This window comes from Leptopilina boulardi, unplaced genomic scaffold (assembly GCF_019393585.1).
Source record: "Leptopilina boulardi isolate dan_hultmark-lab unplaced genomic scaffold, ZJU_Lbou_2.1 LbouV2_362, whole genome shotgun sequence".
Taxonomy (NCBI): Eukaryota; Metazoa; Arthropoda; class Insecta; order Hymenoptera; family Figitidae; genus Leptopilina; species Leptopilina boulardi.
The window spans coordinates 1,144,141-1,166,725 of NW_026137932.1; the positions used below are offsets into that span (position 1 = coordinate 1,144,141).

Consider the following 22,585-nt stretch of genomic DNA (forward strand, 5'->3'; position numbering starts at 1 on the left):
TAATTATTTTTAATTCATTCATAAATTAATATCAATTAAGAGATATTATTTATTTTATATTATTTGTATAAATCTTGCGACAATAGGAAAACAAATTTTCGACTATTATATACATTAGTAAAAAATGAACATTTTTTTTCCATCTTTCATAAATGAATAAATTTTTCAAATTAACAAAAATTTAACACTTTTTTGAATTGTAAATAAAAAAAAAAAAAAAAAAGCTTGTAAAAATATTTATCTGCGATTACAAAAATTATTTGATTTTGATGGAAAATATTTTTTCTTTACAATTTTTGAAAAAAATAAAAATACTTTTTTCAAAGGTATAAATGCATTTTTCTCTATTTTAGAATCAGGCCTATAAATTTTGATTTTTAACCCAAAAAATGTTTAAATAACTAAAAAAAAAAAAGATAAAATTTTGAAAAAAATAATTCTTTTTTGATATAAAATATCATTTATAAAATTTTAAGGCACTTTTCTAAAAAATAATTTGAATATTGCACAAAAATATAAAATATCACTTTGTTAAAAAAAAATTTCCAATTTTTCAAATTTATAGGCCACCTTCATTGTATAAAAGTACGGCATTAATATATCATTATTTTCTCCTATAATTATAATCTATATTAGAATATATTTCTAAATATCTTATATTACAATTTTTTTTTTAAGTAAACAATATTTTTTGTAAATTCATAATTAAATCTAGTAAAAAAAAAATTAATAACTAAGTTTTTCTTAATTATTATTAATTGGTAACAAAACTATTAATTTATCTCTACGATAGTAACTGCATTTTTAAATAATATAATTTTATCAGAAATAATTCTGATATTGTAAAAATTATAGAAATTGTTTCAAAAAATTATATTATATAATTATAATTTAATTTTGCTTCCTTTTTGTATTTTTTCTAATTATAATTCACAATTTTAACAAAAATTTGAATTGTGAAAAAAAACATAAATAATAGAGAATCAAAAATACCAAATATTTAATTGTTTTAAATTCTAATAAGAAATTATCTAAAATGACTATATTTACTTATGATGAGAATGACTATTAAGCAATAGGAAAAAAAAACATGATTCTTAAAAATATTCAAAAAAAAAAAAAATATATACATTCACATTTTTTTTTTAAATTCATTAAAAATTTCGAAAACTATAGATAAATATTTTATAATATAAGAGAAAATAAATTTTTTTTTCTACTAATAATAAAAAAAAATTTACTAACTGTAAAATTTATAAATACAATTTTGTTTTTTACTGTAAATATTTTAAGAATCAAGTTTTGTATAAAATTCGTTGTTGCATTTATAAAAATTTGCATAATTAGATTTTTAAAAAGATAATAACAAAAATACGTAATCTTGCAAAGAATGCCGAAAAAATTAATTAATTATTTATAATGTAATAATTATTATTAATTATTAATTAATAATTTTCAATTAGTAATAATTTTTTATTTTCAATTAAAAATAATTATTTTTAATTAATAATTATTTATTATATATTATATTTAATTTTAAACAATTATAAATAATTATAATCAATTAATAATAATAATTATTATTATGAATTATAAATAATTAATGTGCTTCTGTTATATTTAAATCTTCATTTTACTCTGAAGTGTTTTTTGAATCCTTATTGTCATCTATAATTATGCGAAACTCCGAATATCAAAGATCGAGAGAAGTATCACAGCTATTGTCCTCATTTAAGAGAATTTTTTCCTTGTCCGCAACCATTTTAACTGCAAATAAAACTCATCATGCAAAAACAAGTTATATTGTTATTAAATATTATTCAATTGGCATACATGATTTTAATTTCGAAAAATGGAAAAAAAATATATCGATAAATCAATAAAATTATTATTCTCTATATATATGTCAAAAATACGAAAATTAATTTTTTAATAAAAATTAATTCAATTTTTTTTAAATTCATTCCCATAAAAATAAAATTCGTGCTTTCAAAAATCATGCTTGCCAACTAAATTAAAAAAAATCAATGGGTAAAAATATCTCGATAAAATTAATCACACAAATTAGTAAAATAAAAAATAATTATATTTACAAACTAATAATATAAAATAAATGTTTTAAATACTAAATTTATTATTTAATTTAATTATAAATTAATATTGCATTTATTTTTATGTTCCAAAGATTAAAAAAAAACTGATTTTTTTTTCTTTGTAAAGAAATCTTTTGGCAAAAAAAAAAAAAAAAATCAAAATACTAAATAGCATGCATAAAGTGTTAGATAATTAAGAGCATTTGAACCTTCGTGACGTCACAAATCATGGCGCATGACACGCAAACTTCTCAGGTATCTGAAAAGCACAATTTTAAATATTTTTTAAAAAAACCTTTTGGAAAATATTCAGAATAACACAGACTCTGTCTGTTATGTGCGAAAAATTCAAAATTTTGCGTTTAAAACGTTTTTTAAACAATGCCTACATATAAGCAATTCGTGTATTTTTCCTTACTTGTGACAACCAACTTAAACATTGTTTAAAAAACGTTTTAAACGCAAAATTTTGAATTTTTCGCACATAACAGACAGAGTCTGTGTTATTCTGAATATTTTCCAAAAGGTTTTTTTAAAAAATATTCAAAATTGTGTTTTTCACATACCTGAGAAGTTTGCGTGTCATGCGCCATGATTTGTGACCTTAAAATTGTTTAAAAAACGTTTTAAACGCAAAATTTTGAATTTTCCGCACATAACAGACAGAGTCTATGTTATTCTGAACATTTTCCAAAAGGTTTTTTTAAAAAATATTCAAAATTGTGCTTTTCACATACCTGAGAAGTTTGCGTGTCATGCGCCATGATTTGTGACGTCACGAAGGTTCAAATGCTCTTAAAAAAAAAAAAAATCTCTAAAAGCACAAGTACCGTAATCAAAAATCATGCAGACGAAAGTATTGACATACCTACATTTTTTCATTTTTCTTTTTTCGTGCGCGCTTCAATATTGAGGAACAGGAAATTAAAATATTTTTTTTTTTTATTTTTTCTTTTAAAGAAAACAAATTTAATCAAAAAATAAGCGAACGAAACCAGATAAATCCACAAAAATGATTTATTTATAATAAATGAATTTACTATTAAAATAAATCGAATTTTTGAAATTTTCAATTAAATTTTTTGTTTATTTCAAATTTAATTTAATAAATAAATAAATGAAATTAAAATATTTTTTGTGAAAAAATTTTAATTGACAATTTTTTTAAAGAAATAAAAGTGCAATTAATAAGTTAATGTCCTTTTTTTTAATATTAATAAACAGAAAAGTTAATAAATTATTTTTAAAAATTAATAAATGTTAACTTAATAACCAAATGTTAATTAAAAGTTAACTGAAATTTCAATTTAATTTTTTTTTTAAATTTAAATTTTAAATAAATTTTCTAAATTTTAGATTTTTTTTTCCATTTAAAAGTAGATCAATCAAGTTTCGATCACTCACTTCTCAATAATTTTTATATTTGTTTATCGAACAAGATATTTTTATTCAATTAAATTTTCAAACGCATCGATTTTCATACATTATTCAAATTTTTTAAAATAATTTTTTATAATTATTATTATTTGTACCTTACAAAAAAAAATTTAAAGACGCTTATAAATCGTCTCAATTAATACTTAATTAAGGTACTTGTCTTTTTTTTTATCGATTTTAAACTAATTTTTTCTATTTGTTTCTTTCGGAAATTGATATAATTTATATTTTTTTAGTCAATACTTTTTTTAATGTCTCGCGAAATTAAAAAAACACAAAAATTGTTTTACTACTATTTTTGTTTTATGTACACAATATCGAGAGTTTTTGAATTTGGCTCTGTATATAAATCTTTTTTTGAAGAGAAAAAGTTTCTTAAAATAGTTACGAAAAAAAGAGGACAAAATTAATATTTCTTATATATAATAAAAAATAATTAAAAATAAAAAAAAAATTTTTAATAAAATGAAAAAAAATTTCATTTACTATTTTCTTTCTTTGTAAAATCAAATGAATTATTTTTAAAATAAAACAATGAAAGTGATAAAAATAAGAAAATTTGCTACTTAATTTATAAATTACAGTTGCAGATTTTTTTTTTATATTCTTTAAAAAATTAATAAATTTCTTCGCTTCTGATTAAATAATTACTTTGTAAGTACATATAACCTCATTAATTTTGAATTTAAAAAAAAAATTTTAATTAACATAATTTTTTCTCAATTTTCTTCTAATAAATTTTTACGTTTCAAAATTAATATTTTATAACTTAAGTTTTTTTTTTTTGTCGTAAAACTTATTTTTTACAAATTAAATTTGTAACGAAATATTTCTTTTCTGATATAAAATTTTCAATTGTAAAAAAAACACTGTGCCGTAAAATAAACTGTAAAATTATATAAATGAAAAAAAAATTCTACAACATTGAAAAAACAAAACTTGGAAAAACTGTATTTGGAAAAATTTCAAACTAAGCAAAATTCAGTGCCAAAGAAATTTGTCACAATTCGCAAAACAATTTTTTTTTTTTTTTTTTAGAGAACAAAAGTAGCACATAGTTGAAAATAGTATTGTCAATATTCTTAACTCTTAATAGTAGTTTCTAAAAAATAAAAATACCAGTGAAAAACAACTGTTAAAAGCGTGACAGCTGTTTTGCAATGAGGAAAAAATATTTACACATATCTATATATATAGGCTATTTTTAAAGGTAACTATCTTTTTTTTCTGCAAAGTGCATCGAAGAATATATATATAAAAATTATTTTAATTTTTGAACGGAAAGAAAAAGAAAAATAGAGAAAATTGTGTTCTTAATAAATTATGAAAAGAAAAATTTTAATTAGTTTTCTAAAAATATTATTATTATACATAAATATTTTTTAAGCTTCACAAAAAAACGAAATAAAAATTTTTTAAGTATTAATTTAATTACTTTTTAATTTTAATACTTTTTTCGTTTTTTTTATGCTTCATTTCGATATATTATTTCATTTATTTTAAAATCTACACAATATAGAAAATGAATTAATTACAAAAACTCAAAAATCAAATAACAAATAAATACTAAATAACAAAAAAAAAAAAAATTTAGTTTGTAAATAAAATTTATGTTATTTTTTTAAATAATATTATTCTAAAATTATATTTTTTTAAATTATATTTTCTAATAATTATATTTTATTCAAATAATATTTTTGAAAAATTATATTTCCTCTTTAATTAAAATTCTTTTCGTTTCATTAATTTAATGACAAGATGAAAATCACGAAAACCATAAAATTCAATAGTTAAAAAATTAAAGTTAAACTATTAATAGATTAAAATGTTAAAAAAAAAAATATTTCACATTATTTTTTTTTTCAAAAAGCGTGTAAAAAGCAAGCATGCGATTAATTATTCTTTTTTTTACAACAGTTAGTAAAGATTTTTAATTTGAAAAAAAAATTGCCCACATCTTCCAAATAAAAAAGCTTTAAAGTAGAGCGAATTTAAAAAAAAAAATTTTTTTAAATATTTATTATTCATTAGGAACACAATTTTCCTTTTCTTTTTTTTTAATCTCAAAAATTGTTTTTTCTTTCGTATACAAAAAGTAAAATTTGATTATTATTCTATTTAAAAAAAAAAAAGAAAAATGAGATGCAAATATGAAAATATCTCTTTCTTTTTTTCTGCGTTTCACATTAACGATCCCTAAACGGGTTTATTATAATTGGACAGATATTTATTTCCTTTCTTTTTAATTTTAGGACACTTATAATATGATAAAAATCATTTGCTTTATTTGTAATAAATTTTTTTCTAAAGTTGAACCACGTCATTTTAAAACTCAATTTTTTTTTTTTTTTTTTTTTTTTTTATTGACTTTTAAAGAATTTTTCTCGATATTAATTTTCGAAAAAATTTATTAACATTATCTCACATAAACTTTTTTCATACACAATTTAATAAATAATAAATAATAAATTGGAATTTTACACTTTCCGAGTTGTTGGAGAGAGAAAAAAAAAAAAAAAAGTAAAAACTGTAAATACTAACAAAAAGAAAGAAATTTAAAAATAATTTAACAACTTTTTGAAAAATTAAAAAAAAACATCTTTTTCTTCAGTTAAAAAACGATATGGCCCATCTTTGAATAAATAATTATTCGCGAGGGGGAAAAAATATTTTTGTGTTCTATAATACGCTGCAATTGGCGCGCTGAAAAATTAGAATCTTTTTTTTTTTTCTTTTGGACTTTAATGCTATTTGGAAGAAAAGTGAGCTTGGCGTTATAACGAATGAACAGCAGTCCCTTTGTTTCCATTTTTTTTTTTTTTTTGCTTTCTTTTGATTACTTTCGTGTATGTACAAATAGAAAAAGAAAAATAAAAGAGAAAAGAGAAAAAAAAGAAAAAAAAAAGAAATTAGATAAAAAAAAGTCATTTTGGAAACCGCTCATCGCATTCATTATCACAGATGAATATTTTGCTAGTGATTCTTTTTTTGTAATCTAGTACGTAACGACCTATTAGTACCGTTTTTTTCCGCTAGTTGTTGTGAACTTGTGCGATGATCCATCACTGGTATCCTAAATAATTGAATATTCAAATGTTCGCAAATTTCAATGCAAACTTGCGAACAATATCGCATCAAGTCAAGTGTCACCCATATCTAAAAAGAAAATTTAAATTTATTTTTTAATCATTTCAAAATAATTTCGAAGATTAATTTTAATTTTTTTTTATTTTCCCCTTCATGCCATTAACACTAAACGTCATTTTATCTAATTTTACAAACTTTAAATGATTTGAAATTTCATTAAAACAAATTTTTTGGATTTTTTAACTGTTTTTTTAAACCTAATAATTTATTTCTTATAATTTTTTATTTAAACTAATTATTATTATTTTATAATTTATAAATAATCGAAATATAATAATCTAAACAAAAAAATTGAAAATCTAAAGAAAATTAATCCTCGTATTTTGTTAATTAATTAAAAATATTAACTGTCTAAATAATAATAATAATAATAATAAACAACTTACAAAACACAGCCACAAAACAAAGTACTCCTTTATAAAGAAATTAAAGTACTGATTGAAAAACAACATCGCTGGTCCAATTAATGAACTATCAAAATATTTCATCTCACTTTTGGTCATGTGTGCAACCTGTAAAATGAATAATTTTTTTAATTTACAATTTTTCTAAATTCAGGCCTCGGATCGACTTAAAGGCACAAAAAAAAAGTAGTTTTAGTCGATTTATATTCCAAAAAAAGTCGAAAAAGTTGATTTTTGTAATTGAATTTTCAAAGATTTACAATGGAGATTTTTAAAATTAATTGAACTTCAAGTGATTTTTAATTAACAATTTTTTTTGATGATTTCACTAAAAAATTTATTAGAAATTGCGGACAAAAATACAATAATTTGAAAACCATTTTTCATTGAAAAATGGTTTCAGATAGTTGAATTTTCAAAGAATATTATAAAAATAGTTAAAAATAATTTAATTTCCTTAGAGTTACAATTGAAATTGTTAATTATCAAAAAATTTTCGATGGGATAATTTTAGAAATAATTAAATTTTAGAAGCTTTTAAATTAAAGTTTTTGAAAATAATTGAATTATAATTGAAATTTTGGATAATAATTCAATTTTAGTTAATTTTTGATTGAAAATTTTGATAATAATTAATTTTGAATTAAAAATTTTGGATAATTTTGGATAATCAATTTTAATTGATTTTGAATTGAAATTTTTGGTAATAATTGAATTATATTTGATTTTGAATTGAAAATTTTGAAAATAATTAAATTTTCTTTGATTTTGAATTGAAATTTTGGATAATAATTGAATTTTACTTGATTTTGAATTGAAATTATTGAAAAATAATTAAATTTTATTTGATTTTAAATTGATTTATGATTTTGAATAAAAAATTTTTGGTAATTTTATTTGATATTTTTTAAAAATTATAAACAATTGTTAAATTTTATAAAAATTTTAATTGAAAAATAATTTGAAATATAATTGAATTTGTGACGAATTTCATTAAAATTATTAAAAATAATTAATTTAGTGAAGAATTTTAGTTTAAAATTTGTTAAATAATTAAAATAAATAAGATATGAAGAAGATCTGCATTTTATACTAAAAAAAAATATAGTTCATTTAAATTTTTTTTTTTAAATGTAAAAAAAGTCGAAATAGTTGCATTTTATTAAAATAAATCGAAAAAAGTCGTATAATCCGAGGCCTGTAACATCGTACTTCTTTTTTTTCCCTTAATATTTTTTTTTTTCTTTTTTTTTGTTTCAACAAAAAACTTTTTTTTCTGTTTTAAAAAAAAATTTTATTTCGGTTTCGAGAGAAAATATATATTTTTATTTAAAAAAAAAAATACTTACAACGAGACGATTCGTAACTTTAGCAGCGACCATTCCAAACGCAAGTATATAAAGTACCGGATGATTTTCATAAACGTGCTCAGCACTTTTTCTGTATATTATGAAAGCCGGTACAACGACAAAAGCCAATGGAATAATTGGTGACAAAACAGATGTTCCCTGAAAGAAAAAAAAACTACTCTCTGAGAGAAATGTCTTTTAAAAAATAAATAAATAAAAAAAGAAAACAATACAAAAAAAATATAGGTATGAATAAATTTTCAATTTAACATTAATATTATTTTCTAACATGTAAAAGCAATTTTTTACGATATTGTTAAAAAAAAAATCACAAAGAAATTTTATATTAAATAAAAATATTAGAACAATGAAAATAATAGCATTTTTTTTTTAAAGCGTAAATCCTGATATATTGTTTACAAATTAAAATCATAATTCCTTAAAAAAAAAAAAAAAATCCAAAAAAAAGATTAAAATTGTAAACTTTGGCTATTTTTAATTTTTCTTTTCTACACTGAAAAAAAATATTTATTCCATTCAAATAATCGGTTACTTGGACTATTATTAAATAAATATTTACTTGAACCAAATAATTTTTATTTGATTTAAATAAAATGTATTTGAACCAATAATTTATGTATTTGAAACAAATACCATTTAATACCATTCAAATAATAATTATTTGATACAAATAAATATTTATTTTGTATTTATTTGTATCAAATAAATATTTATTTGATAATAGTCAAGTAACAGAATATTTAAATCAAATAATTTTTTTTCAATTACAGTATTTATTTTCTTTTTAAATTTTGAATTTAATCATTTTTTTTTTTTTTTTTTGAATTATTATCTTGTAAGCAAATAAAACAATGCAAATTTTTTACTATATTAAAAAAAATATTACCAAAAATTTGTTTTAATGGAACATTTTACAAAATGTGTTATTTTAAACTATGTAAACAATTTTTTTTTCAAAACAAAAACCTACTTACATATAAAAATTAATAAATAAATTATATTTCAGAGTTAATGGAATTAATTTTAAAGCACAATTACATTAGCATGCAAAAAATGCAGGAAAGATAATAAAATTTAGCGTGTACAATACAAAAAAAAAACAGCATCAAGCAATTCTATAAAGTTGTTCTAATTTTCATGCAACAATAGATTACAATTTCATGCAAAAAAATCTATAACTGTTAGTAGTAGGATATATTTTTTTCGGGAAGATAATTTAAACAAAGGATTTGTAAATTGGACACGAAGAGATTTAAAAAAAAATGTATAGGATATTAAAAAAGACATTTTTTTTATTTTTTTGACTGAAAAAACGACAATGTGTTGAAAATATTTAGTGGTATTTGAGAGATTCAGGTCCAGACTATTTTTTTATACATTTCACTTCTTTTCTTTTTTATCCAAAACAGGACTAGCATTGTTCTTTAATATGCCTAACTGGAGAAAAGCACGAGCTATTAAATTCGACAAATAAAGGATATTAAAAAAAAAATAGCGCGTTAGAACAAAGCTAGTTGGAATTATCTGGAAAAATTTTGAAAAATAACTAAAAAACTATACTTTGTGTAACACCTGCAAGAAAAACACTACTTTACTTTCATGTAATTGAACTATAAAGTTGTTCTTTTCTGCTAAATGAAACTTTTCTGTTAACTATGCGCAAAAGTGTACTTTTCTGCATTGTTTTTTTTTAAAAACTTTTTTGCATACTATGCAGAAAAATATACTTTTCTACACTGTTTTTTTAATTTTTTTCACACTATGCAGAAAAGTATACTTTTCTGCACTGTTTTTTTTTAACTTTTTTTCATACTAAACAGAAAAATTTATTTTTCTGCACGTTTTTATTATGCTGCACAGTAGGCAGAAAAGTGCACTTTTTTTACTGTATAGTGTGCAGAAAAGTATACTTTTTTTGCACGATTTTATTTTGTTGTACAGTAGGTAGAAAATTGTATTTTTCTTTACTGTATAGTGTGCAGAAAACTATACTTTTCTGCACTGCTTTTAACTTTACGGCATACTATGGAGAAAAGTGTAATTTTCCGTACAATTTTTTAAAACTGTGATTTATTGAATTCAGAAAAGTAATACAATGCACAAAAGTACAGTTTTCTGCACTGGTTTTTATAACCTTTTCGTACAGTAAGCAGTAAAGTATACTTTTCTTCACTGTTTTTAAGTTTTTTTTTATACTGTGCAAAAAAGTGTACTTTTCTGTACAGTTTTTTTTATAGCTTTCATTTTTACAGTTCAGAAAAATGCACTTTTCTGCACTGTTTTAACTTTGCTGAATACTGTGCAAAAAAGTGTACTTTTTCCTACATTTTTTTTATAAATTTGATAAATACAATGCAGTAAAGTACAGTTTTCTGTACCATTTTTTATAATTTGTATAGTATGCAGAAAAGTATAGTTTTCTGCACTGACTTTAATTTTGTTCAAAACTATATAGAAAAGTGTAACTTTCTGCAATATTTTCAACTTTCTTGAATACTATGCAAAAAAAAGTGTACTTTTCTGCACTGTTTTTAAGTTTGCTGTTTACTATTTACTATTTAAAAAACTGTACTTTTCTGCACTGTTTTTTTTAACTTTGCTAAATACTAAGTAGTACAGTGTACTTTTTTACACTGTTTTTAAATTTGCTCTTTACTTTTCTGTACAGTTTTTTACAGCTTTTATAGCAATGCAAAAAAGTACAGTTTTCTGCACTGTTATCGTAACTTTTTTTGTATAGTGTGTAGAAAAATATAGTTTTCTGCACTGTTTATAACGCCGCCGTATACTGTGCAGAAAATTGTACTTTTCTGCACTGTTTTTTATACTTTATTGTCTGCTATCTAAAAAAGTATACTTTCCTGCACTGTTTTTTTATAACTTTGCTGTATACTATGCAAAAAAGTGTACTTTTCTTTTTTTATTTCAATATACAGTGTATCCTTTGCAATTAGGCAACATAACCTTAATCTTATTTTACAGTACACAAAATGGCATTTTTTCTAAGCACTTGTTACACAAAGTACTATTATGCACCAAGTGCGAAAAGTAGCATTTTTCCACGAGTTCGAATATATAACAATTTACAAACTCATCGAAAAACAGCTACTTTTCGTACTTGGTTGAATAATGTACTATTTTTCTTCACTTTTTTTTCATTATTTACTTCTCACGGACCTGAATCTCAATAGAAAAGTGTGCACTACACATCGGACCTACATAAAAAAAAAAAATTTTTTTTTTTCTTTTCTTAATGACTGACTTACTGCGACGGTGGAGCCATTTTTTCCGACACCACCGGCAAGAATGACGGACAAACTGTTCAGTGCGAGTAAAACAGCGACACCCACTGCGCCCCATAATGGAAAGACCTTCACTTCAGTGCCAGTGTATGGCAACTGTATAATCGAAAACCGAAATCCCTCAATTAAAATTTTTTGTAAATTAATATTTCGTATTCTTCTCGTGGTTTTACTTTATAAAAACAAAATTTTATTTATTTCATATATTAGTGCCATTTTGTTTTTCTTTCTTTGCTTTTTAAGCCTTTCTCAATTTTCGAATTCGATATAGTTAATAAAATTTTTTAATATTATTATAAAAATCCCCTTTTACGAATGAGAAAATAAAGAAAATTTCCGGATAACAATAATAATAGGCAGATTTTTTTTTTTTTTTTGACAATTCTAATTTTTTCCTAATATATAATTTACCTTGTTATGTATAAAGAAAATATATTTTTGATTCCTTAAGTTAATTTTTTCAATTTCCTAGATTTTCCTGAACAAAATCGAATTTAGAATAGATGTGCCACCAACCGCTCGCAAAATAATTGCTAAAAATTCCAAATTGATCGAAATTGTTGCGCGCTTTTTTTTTGTTTTTTTAAAAATCAGTTTCATTTAATATCAGTATTATTTCACACATTTTTTTTCACTTTAAATCGATTTAAAAATTAAAATTATTATGATACATGAAGAAATGTTAATCAAAACATTTATAAAAAATTTACATACATTTTTTCCATTTAATTTTACAAAAAAATAAAAAACCAACAAATATTAAAAAATGGATTAGTATCAGTTAATTCAAAAACCACAATTCTTACATCAAAAATTTAAACTATGTATCAACGTGATAAAAAGATTATTTGCATCCAAAGCTTAGGTAGCATTTGAAAGTGTTGTTAATTTTATAATAATAATAATAATAATTATTATTATTATTATTATTACAATAATAGTAATTATTATAATTTTAAGAATAATAATTATTATAATTATTATTATTGTTATAAATAAACAAATATACACACAAACAGAAAATTATAAAATTAGTTTTTTTTTTTTAGAAAAAAAAAAGATAATTTTTTTTCATAATGTACAAAATATTAAATTAAAATTTACAAAAATTAAATATTGAATTCAATTAATAAATGAAATTTTTATAACTGAAATCAAAAGTGAATTAAAATATAAAAATAAATGAAAAATTATTTAAAATAAAAATTTCTATTTCAAAAAGGAATTAATAGATTTTTTTCGCAGAGTTAAGAAACAATTATTTAAAGAAAGCTTTGAAGAGATTTTAAAAAAAATTTTTGTCATGTTAAAAGCACAGTAAATAAATGTAAAATTAATCAATTAATATATAATAAATAATTTAATGTAAAATTTAAATTATAATAATATTAATCAATTAATTTACTTCAGATGTTAAAGATATCATGTAAGCAATAAATCACGATGAAAAAAAAAACCAAATGAGGAATTAGAATAAAATGTTAATTCTCTATAATTTGATTGAAAATTATAATTTAAAAAAAAAATGTAATCGTATTTATTTAAACTTTTTTAATAATAAAAAATTTGTTTCTTAAAAGTTGGATTTTTCTTTAGTTTTTAAATTTAATTTAAATTATTTTTAAATTTTCTTAATAAAAAAAATTACAATTATTATTTTATTATAATTTATAAATATTAGTTATTTTATTTAAATTATAAATGTAGAAAATTAGAAAAAAATTAAAAAATTTTATTTAATGCAAAATTAAATTGAAAAAAAAATTATATTCAATGAAAAAAATAGAATGAAAAATCAGTTAAATTGTTTAAATAACATTTAAAAAATTAAGAGGAAATAATTTTTCTTCGATAAAATAATTTTGTCAACATTATTGTATGGTCTGCGTGTTTATAAAAAATTGTAAAATCAAACCTTAGAAAATTTGTTTCCAAAGGAGACAATATCTAAAGTTATGAAAATAAAATTCAATCCTACAATAGAATTTTTTTTTTCAAACAATCGTTAATTATTCATTTACATGACTTTCAAATTTCTATTAAATCAATTAGCAAAAAAATAAATTTCTTACAAATTACTTTGCATTATTTTTTGTTTTACATTAATTATTTTCTATAAAATATTTATATTTTATAAAATAAATATTTTATAAAAAATAGGTATCTTATATTTTTTATAAAATATTTTTTTTTTTTTTTTAAATATGGAAATAGAAAAAATTAAAAATATAAAATATTTTATGGTAATAGAAATATTTTATATTTTAGAAAAATATTTTCAAAAACTTTATTAAGAACTGAAAGAAAATTGAAAGAAAAAGAATTATTATTATTTTTTTTTTTTTTAGATTTTCCCTTCTGACCAGAAATTGAACTTACAGCAATGGTGGATCCATTTTTTCCTATCCCGCCGGATTCAAAGACTTTACAGAACTGAACGAAAAGTTGAAGAAAGCCGGCGGTAAAAAGGACCATTACGCCTTGATTCAATGTAACATTCAGGCCAGGAATTGGGATCTAAACAAATTCATCATTATTCGAAAAGTTACTTTAAAAAAAAGAAGAAAGATACAAAATTCATTTCTTTTTCTCGTTGTCAGGTAAATTGTCAGAGAATAGTTTTTTTTTCTTCTTCTAAATACAAAATGTAGGATCATTTTAGTAATCACAGTGCTTATTTATTAAAAAAAAATAATTTTTAATTTAAAACAAATAATTCAATTTAATTTAAAATTGAATATAGTAATTAATTAAAAAAAAATTATAATAATTTAATTTTTGAATTAAATAATTATTAATTAATTAAAAAAAATATTACAATAATAATTTAATTTAAAAAAAAAATACAATAATATTTTTATCAAAAATATTTTGCCAAAAAAATTGGTATTCTCGAAAAAAAAATAAATCGAGAACAAAAAAAATGATTTATTTGATTTTTGATTATCTGTCAATAATTAAAAATTTTATTTTAGAAAAATTTAATACAATTTAAATAGGTAAACAAATTTTTTTTCAAAATAAATAAAAAATAAAAAAAGCAATTTAAATGACTTTTTTTTTGTAAAATAAAAATATTTCAAAAGCCACAAGAACGATGCAAATAATTTCAATTTATCACGTATTTTAATTATTATATTATTTTTATTTATATTTATTATAAATATATTGATATAATTATAATATTACAATATATAAATAAAGATATAAATATTATTTATAATAATAAATTCTTATAAAGTGAATAATAAAAAAAAACCCTCAATTCAAATTCAATAAAATAATTTGTAAATTTGCCAATAAAATCGTTGAAATAAAATATTATTATTAAAATATTATTTTATTTCAATTATCTTTCTTTTTTGCAAGAAAAAATTTAATTTTAAATAATTTTCAAAATGCGGTGGTGGCAAATATAATTATTTTTTAAATATTAAATATATAAAAAAAATTTTAAAATTTTTTTAAATCAATTTGTATTTAAATAAGTTCGATACAGCAGAAAATATTAAAGTAGAAAATAAGTTTTTCAAAACTGTCGCCTAATTTTTATTAAACCCTACACAAAATATCAAAAGGAATTAAAAAAGAATTTTTTTTTTACTTTACCCTAAAATAAGTTTCCATAATAATATCTAATTTTCCTTGTTCAATGACGAAAAAATTTTTACAATTCTAACCGAAAAAACGTTTATTTTCTAAATTGTTTGCCATATAATTATTTCTAATTCATTTTCCTAAATAAATGTAAATCAATATTATAATAAATCTCCTCCCACCCCATTCTGCTAATTTAAACGATCGCGTAAAATAAGTTCTACAAAAACAGAAATAATTTTGAAAAAAAAGAGACAGAGAGAGAGAGAGAGAGAAATAATTTTTAAAGAAGGGATGTGCAATTTTTCTAAGAGGGAATAAGTATAGGGAATGATATTTTTTTCAGACAAATTTTCTATAAAAAATAGAGTGAAAAAACGAAGGATAAGGAACAGTTCGACATTAGTAATAAATATAATAATAAAAAATTATTATTACTATATGAACGTAATAATAGTTAATAAATGCAATGTGTCAGTAAATTTGAGAGCCGCTCCTCATGCCATGCCGGTCCCAGAATAATTAATTTTTTTTTTTCATTTTGCTTTATTTCGCATATCTCCAAAATAAAAAATAATTAAAAAAAAAACAGATTCGCTAACTAATAAAACTTACGGCAACAGTCGAACCGTTCTTGCCTATTCCTCCGGTGAAAATCACCGAAAACATTGTGTATAAGTTTGCCAATGCACCCATTATTGTCATCACTCCTATCAAATATTTAAACTGAAAACCTTCTATAAATGGTATCTGTAAGAAACGTTCTCAATGAATTCAAAAAAAAAATCCTATCCATTTATTTCAATAATTCCGAATTTTTTTTTTTACTTCGAGTTCGAAAATGTAGATTTGCTTTTAACCTTATTGTTATTATTAATTTCTTTTTTTAATTCAATTCTTTAAAAAAAAAAAAAAAAAAAAAAATACAAAAATAAAAAATGTCTACGGCGTAAAAAGTTTATAACTGTAAATATATTTATGACTATTAAATTATTACTATATATTTAAATGGAAAAAAACTAATTAAACAAACCTAATTTAAATTAATTTTTATATAATTTATTTAATTTAAATTAACACATCTAAATAAATTTATTTAATTTTAGTTCATTTAAATTCGTTTTTAATTAATTATATCTTCCTGAAAAAATTATTTAACAATTTTTTATTATAGCAATATTTTTTATAGTTCCTTATTGTCAATTTAATTGTAGCAAAAAAATATATATTAATATCGAAAAAATGCATTTTTTAAAAAAAAGATTTTTTTTATTTTCGAAAGATTTCCTCAAACTTTATTTGAGAAAAAATTAAAAATGGAGAAGTAAATAAATAAATAAAAAAATTTTGAATTTTACTGAAAAGTTATTGTAAAATTAATTGAAAAAAAAACACAAATAGTAATATCTGAATGTTTTTTTTTTAATTTTGAAATAAACAAATAATCTAAACTTTAAAAATCTAATTTGAAAAAAATTTACTCCACCGTAAAATGAAAAAAAAATCAATTCAACGCCATTTTTTAACTGTATTTCTCAAGGAAAAATTTTAAATAGTGTTTTATCGATTATTTTAACCAGCAAAAAAAAAAAAATACGTATTTAAAATTTGTGGGAAAATTTCTATTTTTTTTCAAAATCCACTTTTCTCTCTCATCCTAACAAAAAAAATTCTCTTATGCTGCGTTAAAAAACAAAAAATTATTTTGTACAAAAAAAAAATTTTAAATAACAAAAAATATAAAGATTTTTGAAAACTTTTTAACATTCATCAAACTTGAAAATTAAAAAAGAAAAATTACAAAAAAAAAATAATTTTAATATTTTTTATATGTTTTCAATGAAAAAAAGAAGAAAATTTGTTTTTGAAAAAAAATACAAATAAATTTTTAGTTATAATAATATAATATAAAATAAATAAAAATAAACTATTAAATATATATTGTTTAAATTATCTTTAAAAATATTTTTTATCAAAATAAATTTAAAGAAAACCTGCAAAAAATGTGTTTAAAAAAAAAAAACATTTCTTGAATAATTTCTATAAATGAGAAAATTAAAAATAAATACAACCTCCATCATCCATATTTCCGGTCCAAATATTGTCGAAATAAGATGAATGGCAATTATCGTGAATTGTGCTTCTGTGACGTCAATTTTTCCAAATTTCAGAGAACCTAAAATTATTATTATTATTATTATTTTTATAATTATCTATTGGACTTTAATATTATGAACAATATTAAATTCTTAAAAAATAAAGAGAAATTAATAGGGAATAATATATTAAACTTAAAAAGTTTTACAATGAATAAATAAATTTATCTTTATCTTTTATTATTATCAAATTATTTCGATTATATTATTTTTTTTTTTTTAATTCTAAAACTGTAGAGAGACAATAAAGATTGAATATATATATGAAAGATCGAAAAAGTAAATAAGATGAAATGGAAATAGAGAAAAAAAAGAAATAAATTTATGTATAGATATATAATAGAGGTGATTACGTCAGTAATAAATGGCGTGACTAGAAAGTTAAGCAATGCTCAAACAGAAGCAAGTCATTCCTACATTGAATAATGAGAATCAATCGAATCGGTTAAAATGGAACATTATAAAAATGTGCTTCTTTTTTCTTTTTTTTTTCATTTTTTTTTTTTTTTTACCTGAAACATACGCCTGCCAATGGGCACAATAAAATAGTGTCATTGCGCAAAAACATTGGAAAAACATCCAGGTTGGATGAAAACCCAATTGAACTGCTATACAGGCCGAAACTGCCACGAAAACTGTAGGATAATTAAAATAAAAAAAAAGAAGATATAATGATAGAAATTTAAAGAAAATTTATTTGATTTTTATATTTTATTCACATGTTGAGAATAATAATAATAATAATAATAATAATAATAATAATAATAATAATAATAATAATAATAATAATAATATCAATGTTTTTAAAATATTCTCAACATTTAAATAAATAAAATTATTATTTATTATTTTAATCAATTATTATAATTAAAATGTAAATGAAAATTAATTTTGTAAAATTTTACTTCTTTTATTTATTTATTAAAATTTATAAAAATTATTATTTCAGTAAAATTCTTTCTAAAGTTTTAAACTGTTAATTAATTTTTCTTTCACGTTTCAATTTTTTGTTTTCCAATAAAAATTTTAATTTCTTTTATTAACTAAAAAACTATTTTTTTATCCTTTTTTTTTAAAGATATAGTTTTACTAAAATTTTCAATTTCTAATTTTCCCACACTCTTTATGGATGAAAGAATGTGAGAAAGTATAAATATCTTTCAAGCGGAAAAATTAGAAAATTCGAAAATAATTTTTCGTTAAAAAACAAAAAATAAAAACCACAGTAAAACAGAAAAGAGATTTAAAAAAAAAATGATTAAATAATTATTTAAATAAATTAATTTTAAAAATTAATTTTTTTTCCAAAAATTTTATATTTTTTTGCAATTAAAAAAAATATAAATAACTTTTGCATAAAATTCAGAAAAAAAAAATAAGTTACACAAATTTTTCTTTAAAATTCATCAAGTATTTTTATTCCTTTTATAATTTTCACTTTCTCATTTAAAATAAATGGAAAGCTATTTAAAGATAATGAACAATTATTTCCAATTTCAACATTTTTATTTTTAAAGTTTCTTATCTATATAATTTATTCATTAATACCTTTTGTGTGGAAAATTTATTTTCATAAAAATTACTCTAATTACTATAAAATAACTTTAATTTACATTAAAAAAAAAAAAAACTTTAATCTACATAAATATAAGAAATTATCGTATAATTAGAACAAAAAAAATAAAAATAATTAATATAATATTGGTAATATCAGTAGAATAGTATAATTAAAATAAAATTATATAGCTTATTTCAACAAAAAAACTAAAACAAAAGCATTTATTGTTTGTTAAAATTATCAAAATCCCCCACCCCCTTTTTTTAATGGAAAGAAAATAAAGATATCTATTTCAATTTATTTGTAAAATTTCTCATTATTAGTTATATTAATAATTTTCTTTTATATAATTGAGAAAAAAATGAGTTTTTGTAATTTCTTTAATTATTTAAAGAAAAGAAAAGCATTAATAATTGATATTAATTTTCTTTTTTAAATTTCAAACAATGCGTTAATCAATAAATGAACTTGATATTGTATTTTAATCATGTGATCGGAAATATGAAACCAAACTGCGAGTTAAATTGTAAATGTTCGGAGTCTTTTTTTTTTTTTTTAATACTCTGCGATTAAATCGCAAGGTTTTTACAATTCATTCAATTTAATAGAGGAAATTTTCTAAAAATAAAACAATTAAATAGAAAAAAATTTTTTATGACCCTTTTTTTGTTATTATAATATTTTATTAGAAAAAATAAGAATTATAAATAAATAAATAAATAAATAAATATTTTAATTTAATAGAATTGTTATCATTATTATTACTATTATTTTTATTATTATAATTATAATTATTTTACCATTTTTTATTATTGAAAGAAAATTAAATTCACTTTTAAAATATTTATTAAATTATTTAGTAAAAATAATTGTAAAAATACCTATTAATTAAAATTAAACATTTTAATGAAATAAAATTATTTTTTTTTTTGTCGAAGAATTTAATAAGAAAAATGATTTAATTACCTGTAGAAATAGAATCACATCCATGATCAAAAAGTTCACCTAATGGTGAAGATGTTCCTGTTCGTCGAGCTTGTTTTCCATCGATGGAATCTAAGCTTTGATAAACAAAAAGTCCGACTGCACACAAAAAACATGCCCATCTTGGTGCCTAAAATTATTTCACACTCAATAAAATCAATTTTTTTTTTTTATAATAATCAAAAATAAAACTTTAAATTAATAATAATTATTGAAATTCAAATAATAATAATAATAATAATGAATTTTACTAATGTAAATTAAATAAATAATTATTGCAAATAAATAACAAATATTAAATAAATATAATTAATTAGCTGAATTTAATTGATAAATTTAAATTAAATTTCATTTACATTTTTTGTTAATTAATAAAAAAAGGGTAATAAGTTTTTTTAAAATAAAAATATTAATATATTATTTTTATTTCATGATAAAATAATATTTTTAGAATTTTATTTAACAAGTTAACGTAATAATATTTTTATTTATTTATTATTATTATTATTATTTGTGTGATTTTTACTCATTTTTACATAAATTAAATTTAAAATTACAATTTTTTTTCTAAGTTCCATAACGTTTTAAATATAAAGAAAATAAAATTTTTTAAATTTGTTAAAAATTATAAACAAAATATTTTTTCAACATAAAATTTGAAAAAATAGCATTTTTTTTAAATGTTTAAAATGTTATTTCATAACCATAAAACTGACAAATGTAATTACATTTTTTAAAATCATGACAAACACAAATTAATAATAATAATAATAATAATAATAATAGTAAAAAATTTTCTATATAAATAATATATAATAAATTTTGACTAAAATAAATTTAATTTCAATTTTTACTTACTTTTATATTACATAGTTTGTAAGAATAAAAAATTAAATAAATAAACAAAAATTAATTTTCAATCAATAATTAGATTTTCTCATATGATGTAAGAATTAAAATATTTTAAAAACTAAAAATAAAATCGATATAGGCATAAAAAAAGGGTAATATAAAAAAAAATATTGTGCAAGTTTTATAAAATAAATAAAAACTATTGCGTGCGCAACGATCTAATTGACCTTAGCAATATTTTAGAAAAAAAAAAAAAAAAAAAATTCAAAATAATACAATTCTTTGCAACGTGTCAACTATAATATAAAAATTACAGTAAAACTTTTAAAATCTTCCATGCGTGAGAAAAAAAAAATATGGAAACACCTGTGATATTGTTTACAATGATAAATATTTACACTTTTTATCATGATCTACTTTATTTAAAAAAAAATCAAAATTCAATTATAAAAATATTTTTTTTTTATTCAAATAAATGAATTATTAGTTATTTTTAAATTTATACTACTAAAAGAAAAAATACATGTAATTGAGAAATATTGTAATTGATAATTTGAAGGTTATGTTACCTCGATCTTCGCATCGGGACTGTAATAAACTAAAACAAGGGTCGTGAAAATATTGACCATAAGGCCAATAGTTGTGATAAGATTAGGTGCAAGCCAAATTGGTACTCTTCTGACAAGCCATTCCCACCAGGGTTGAAGAAATGCATCAAGAATACTTGCACTTGTATAACTGTATTTGTGTTCACTAAGCCGTTTTAATTGTCCTGACGACAGGAGTCTTTCTTTATAAAACGGCATTTTTCAATGAAAATTCACACACACACATATAAACACAATTTACACATTGATAATAAAAACTTTTTTGCGAAATTATACGTTTTTTTATTAAAGTTAAGAAACTGCATACACGGGTTTTTGAGAATTCGAAATATATGTATACACGATTGACACGTTTGACTATTGTGAACTACACTGACTACACTGATACCATCACCAAGTAGTGGATCATGTATATATATATATATATATATATATTCTTCACTAACAAACACTGCTACCAACTTAAAAATTTTTATATCACATTTTCAGTATTCATTTCATAAACGAATGTAATATTTAAATAGATATTACTAAAGATTTTTAGTTACTTTTTTAATTTGTAAAATAATAAATAAATAGTAATTTTTATGTAGAAAACAAAAAAAAAATTAATAAAAAGGTAGGTGAACTTGATTTGTGTGTAAAAATATTTGTTGTGACGTTCATTGGTCGAGAACAATCAGCTGATTACGTCATACGAAGAGATGATTGGTTATTTGTTTATCAGCTGTTCTTTCAATGTGTGAGTGCGTTGGTACACAGTGTTGGGAAGTCACGCATAAGATTGTTACGTATTGCAGAGATGGGCGTTTTCATGTAAATTACATATTGTCTTGTAAATGAAAAATGTTCTAATTTTGTATTTCTAGTACAAATTTCTCAGCCCTGCCGGTTGTCAGGGCAATGTACAAAAGTAAAAGAGAAAGATAAGATATTCACTGTTTCTTTTATTCTTGTACATTACCATGACAACCGACAGGGCTGTGAAACTTGGTAGAAAAAATAAAAATTAGGACAAATTTAAGTTAAGCTAAATTTACAATTATTGAAAATTCAAATTGGAGATTATTAAATTTC

General features: G+C 19.9%; 1 protein-coding gene across 5 annotated transcripts; it reads right to left on the reverse strand.

The window, feature by feature from the left end:
• Positions 1-1,579: 1,579 nt before the first annotated feature.
• LOC127286487 (cholinephosphotransferase 1) lies at positions 1,580-21,923 on the reverse strand. Of its 5 annotated transcripts, XM_051312924.1 has the most exons (11): positions 21,470-21,923; positions 20,031-20,178; positions 18,019-18,141; positions 17,423-17,526; positions 15,966-16,100; positions 14,133-14,270; positions 11,718-11,849; positions 8,431-8,589; positions 7,064-7,189; positions 6,551-6,686; positions 1,580-1,767 (listed from the first exon to the last, which is right to left on the reverse strand). In XM_051312924.1, the coding sequence occupies exons 1-11, from the start codon at positions 21,704-21,706 to the stop codon at positions 1,694-1,696; spliced, it is 1,512 nt and encodes a 503-aa protein (XP_051168881.1). In that variant the 5' UTR covers positions 21,707-21,923; the 3' UTR covers positions 1,580-1,693. The 5 variants fall into 5 exon arrangements, with proteins under 5 accessions (XP_051168881.1, XP_051168882.1, XP_051168880.1 ...); XM_051312925.1 differs by lacking the exon at positions 15,966-16,100; XM_051312923.1 differs by lacking the exons at positions 14,133-14,270; positions 15,966-16,100 and having other exon boundaries at positions 1,581-1,767; positions 21,470-21,920.
• Positions 21,924-22,585: the final 662 nt, after the last annotated feature.

Coding starts and splice junctions, on each gene's coding strand:
- LOC127286487 (XM_051312924.1), bottom strand. CDS start 21,706: ATGCCGTTTTATAAAGAAAGACTCCTGTCGTCAGGACAATTAAAACGG. Junction 8,590..11,717: donor AAAATGGCTCCACCGTCGCA/GTAAGTCAGTCA, acceptor TTTTTCTTTCAG/GGAACATCTGTTTTGTCACC. Junction 7,190..8,430: donor AAGTTACGAATCGTCTCGTT/GTAAGTATTTTT, acceptor TTCATTTTACAG/GTTGCACACATGACCAAAAG.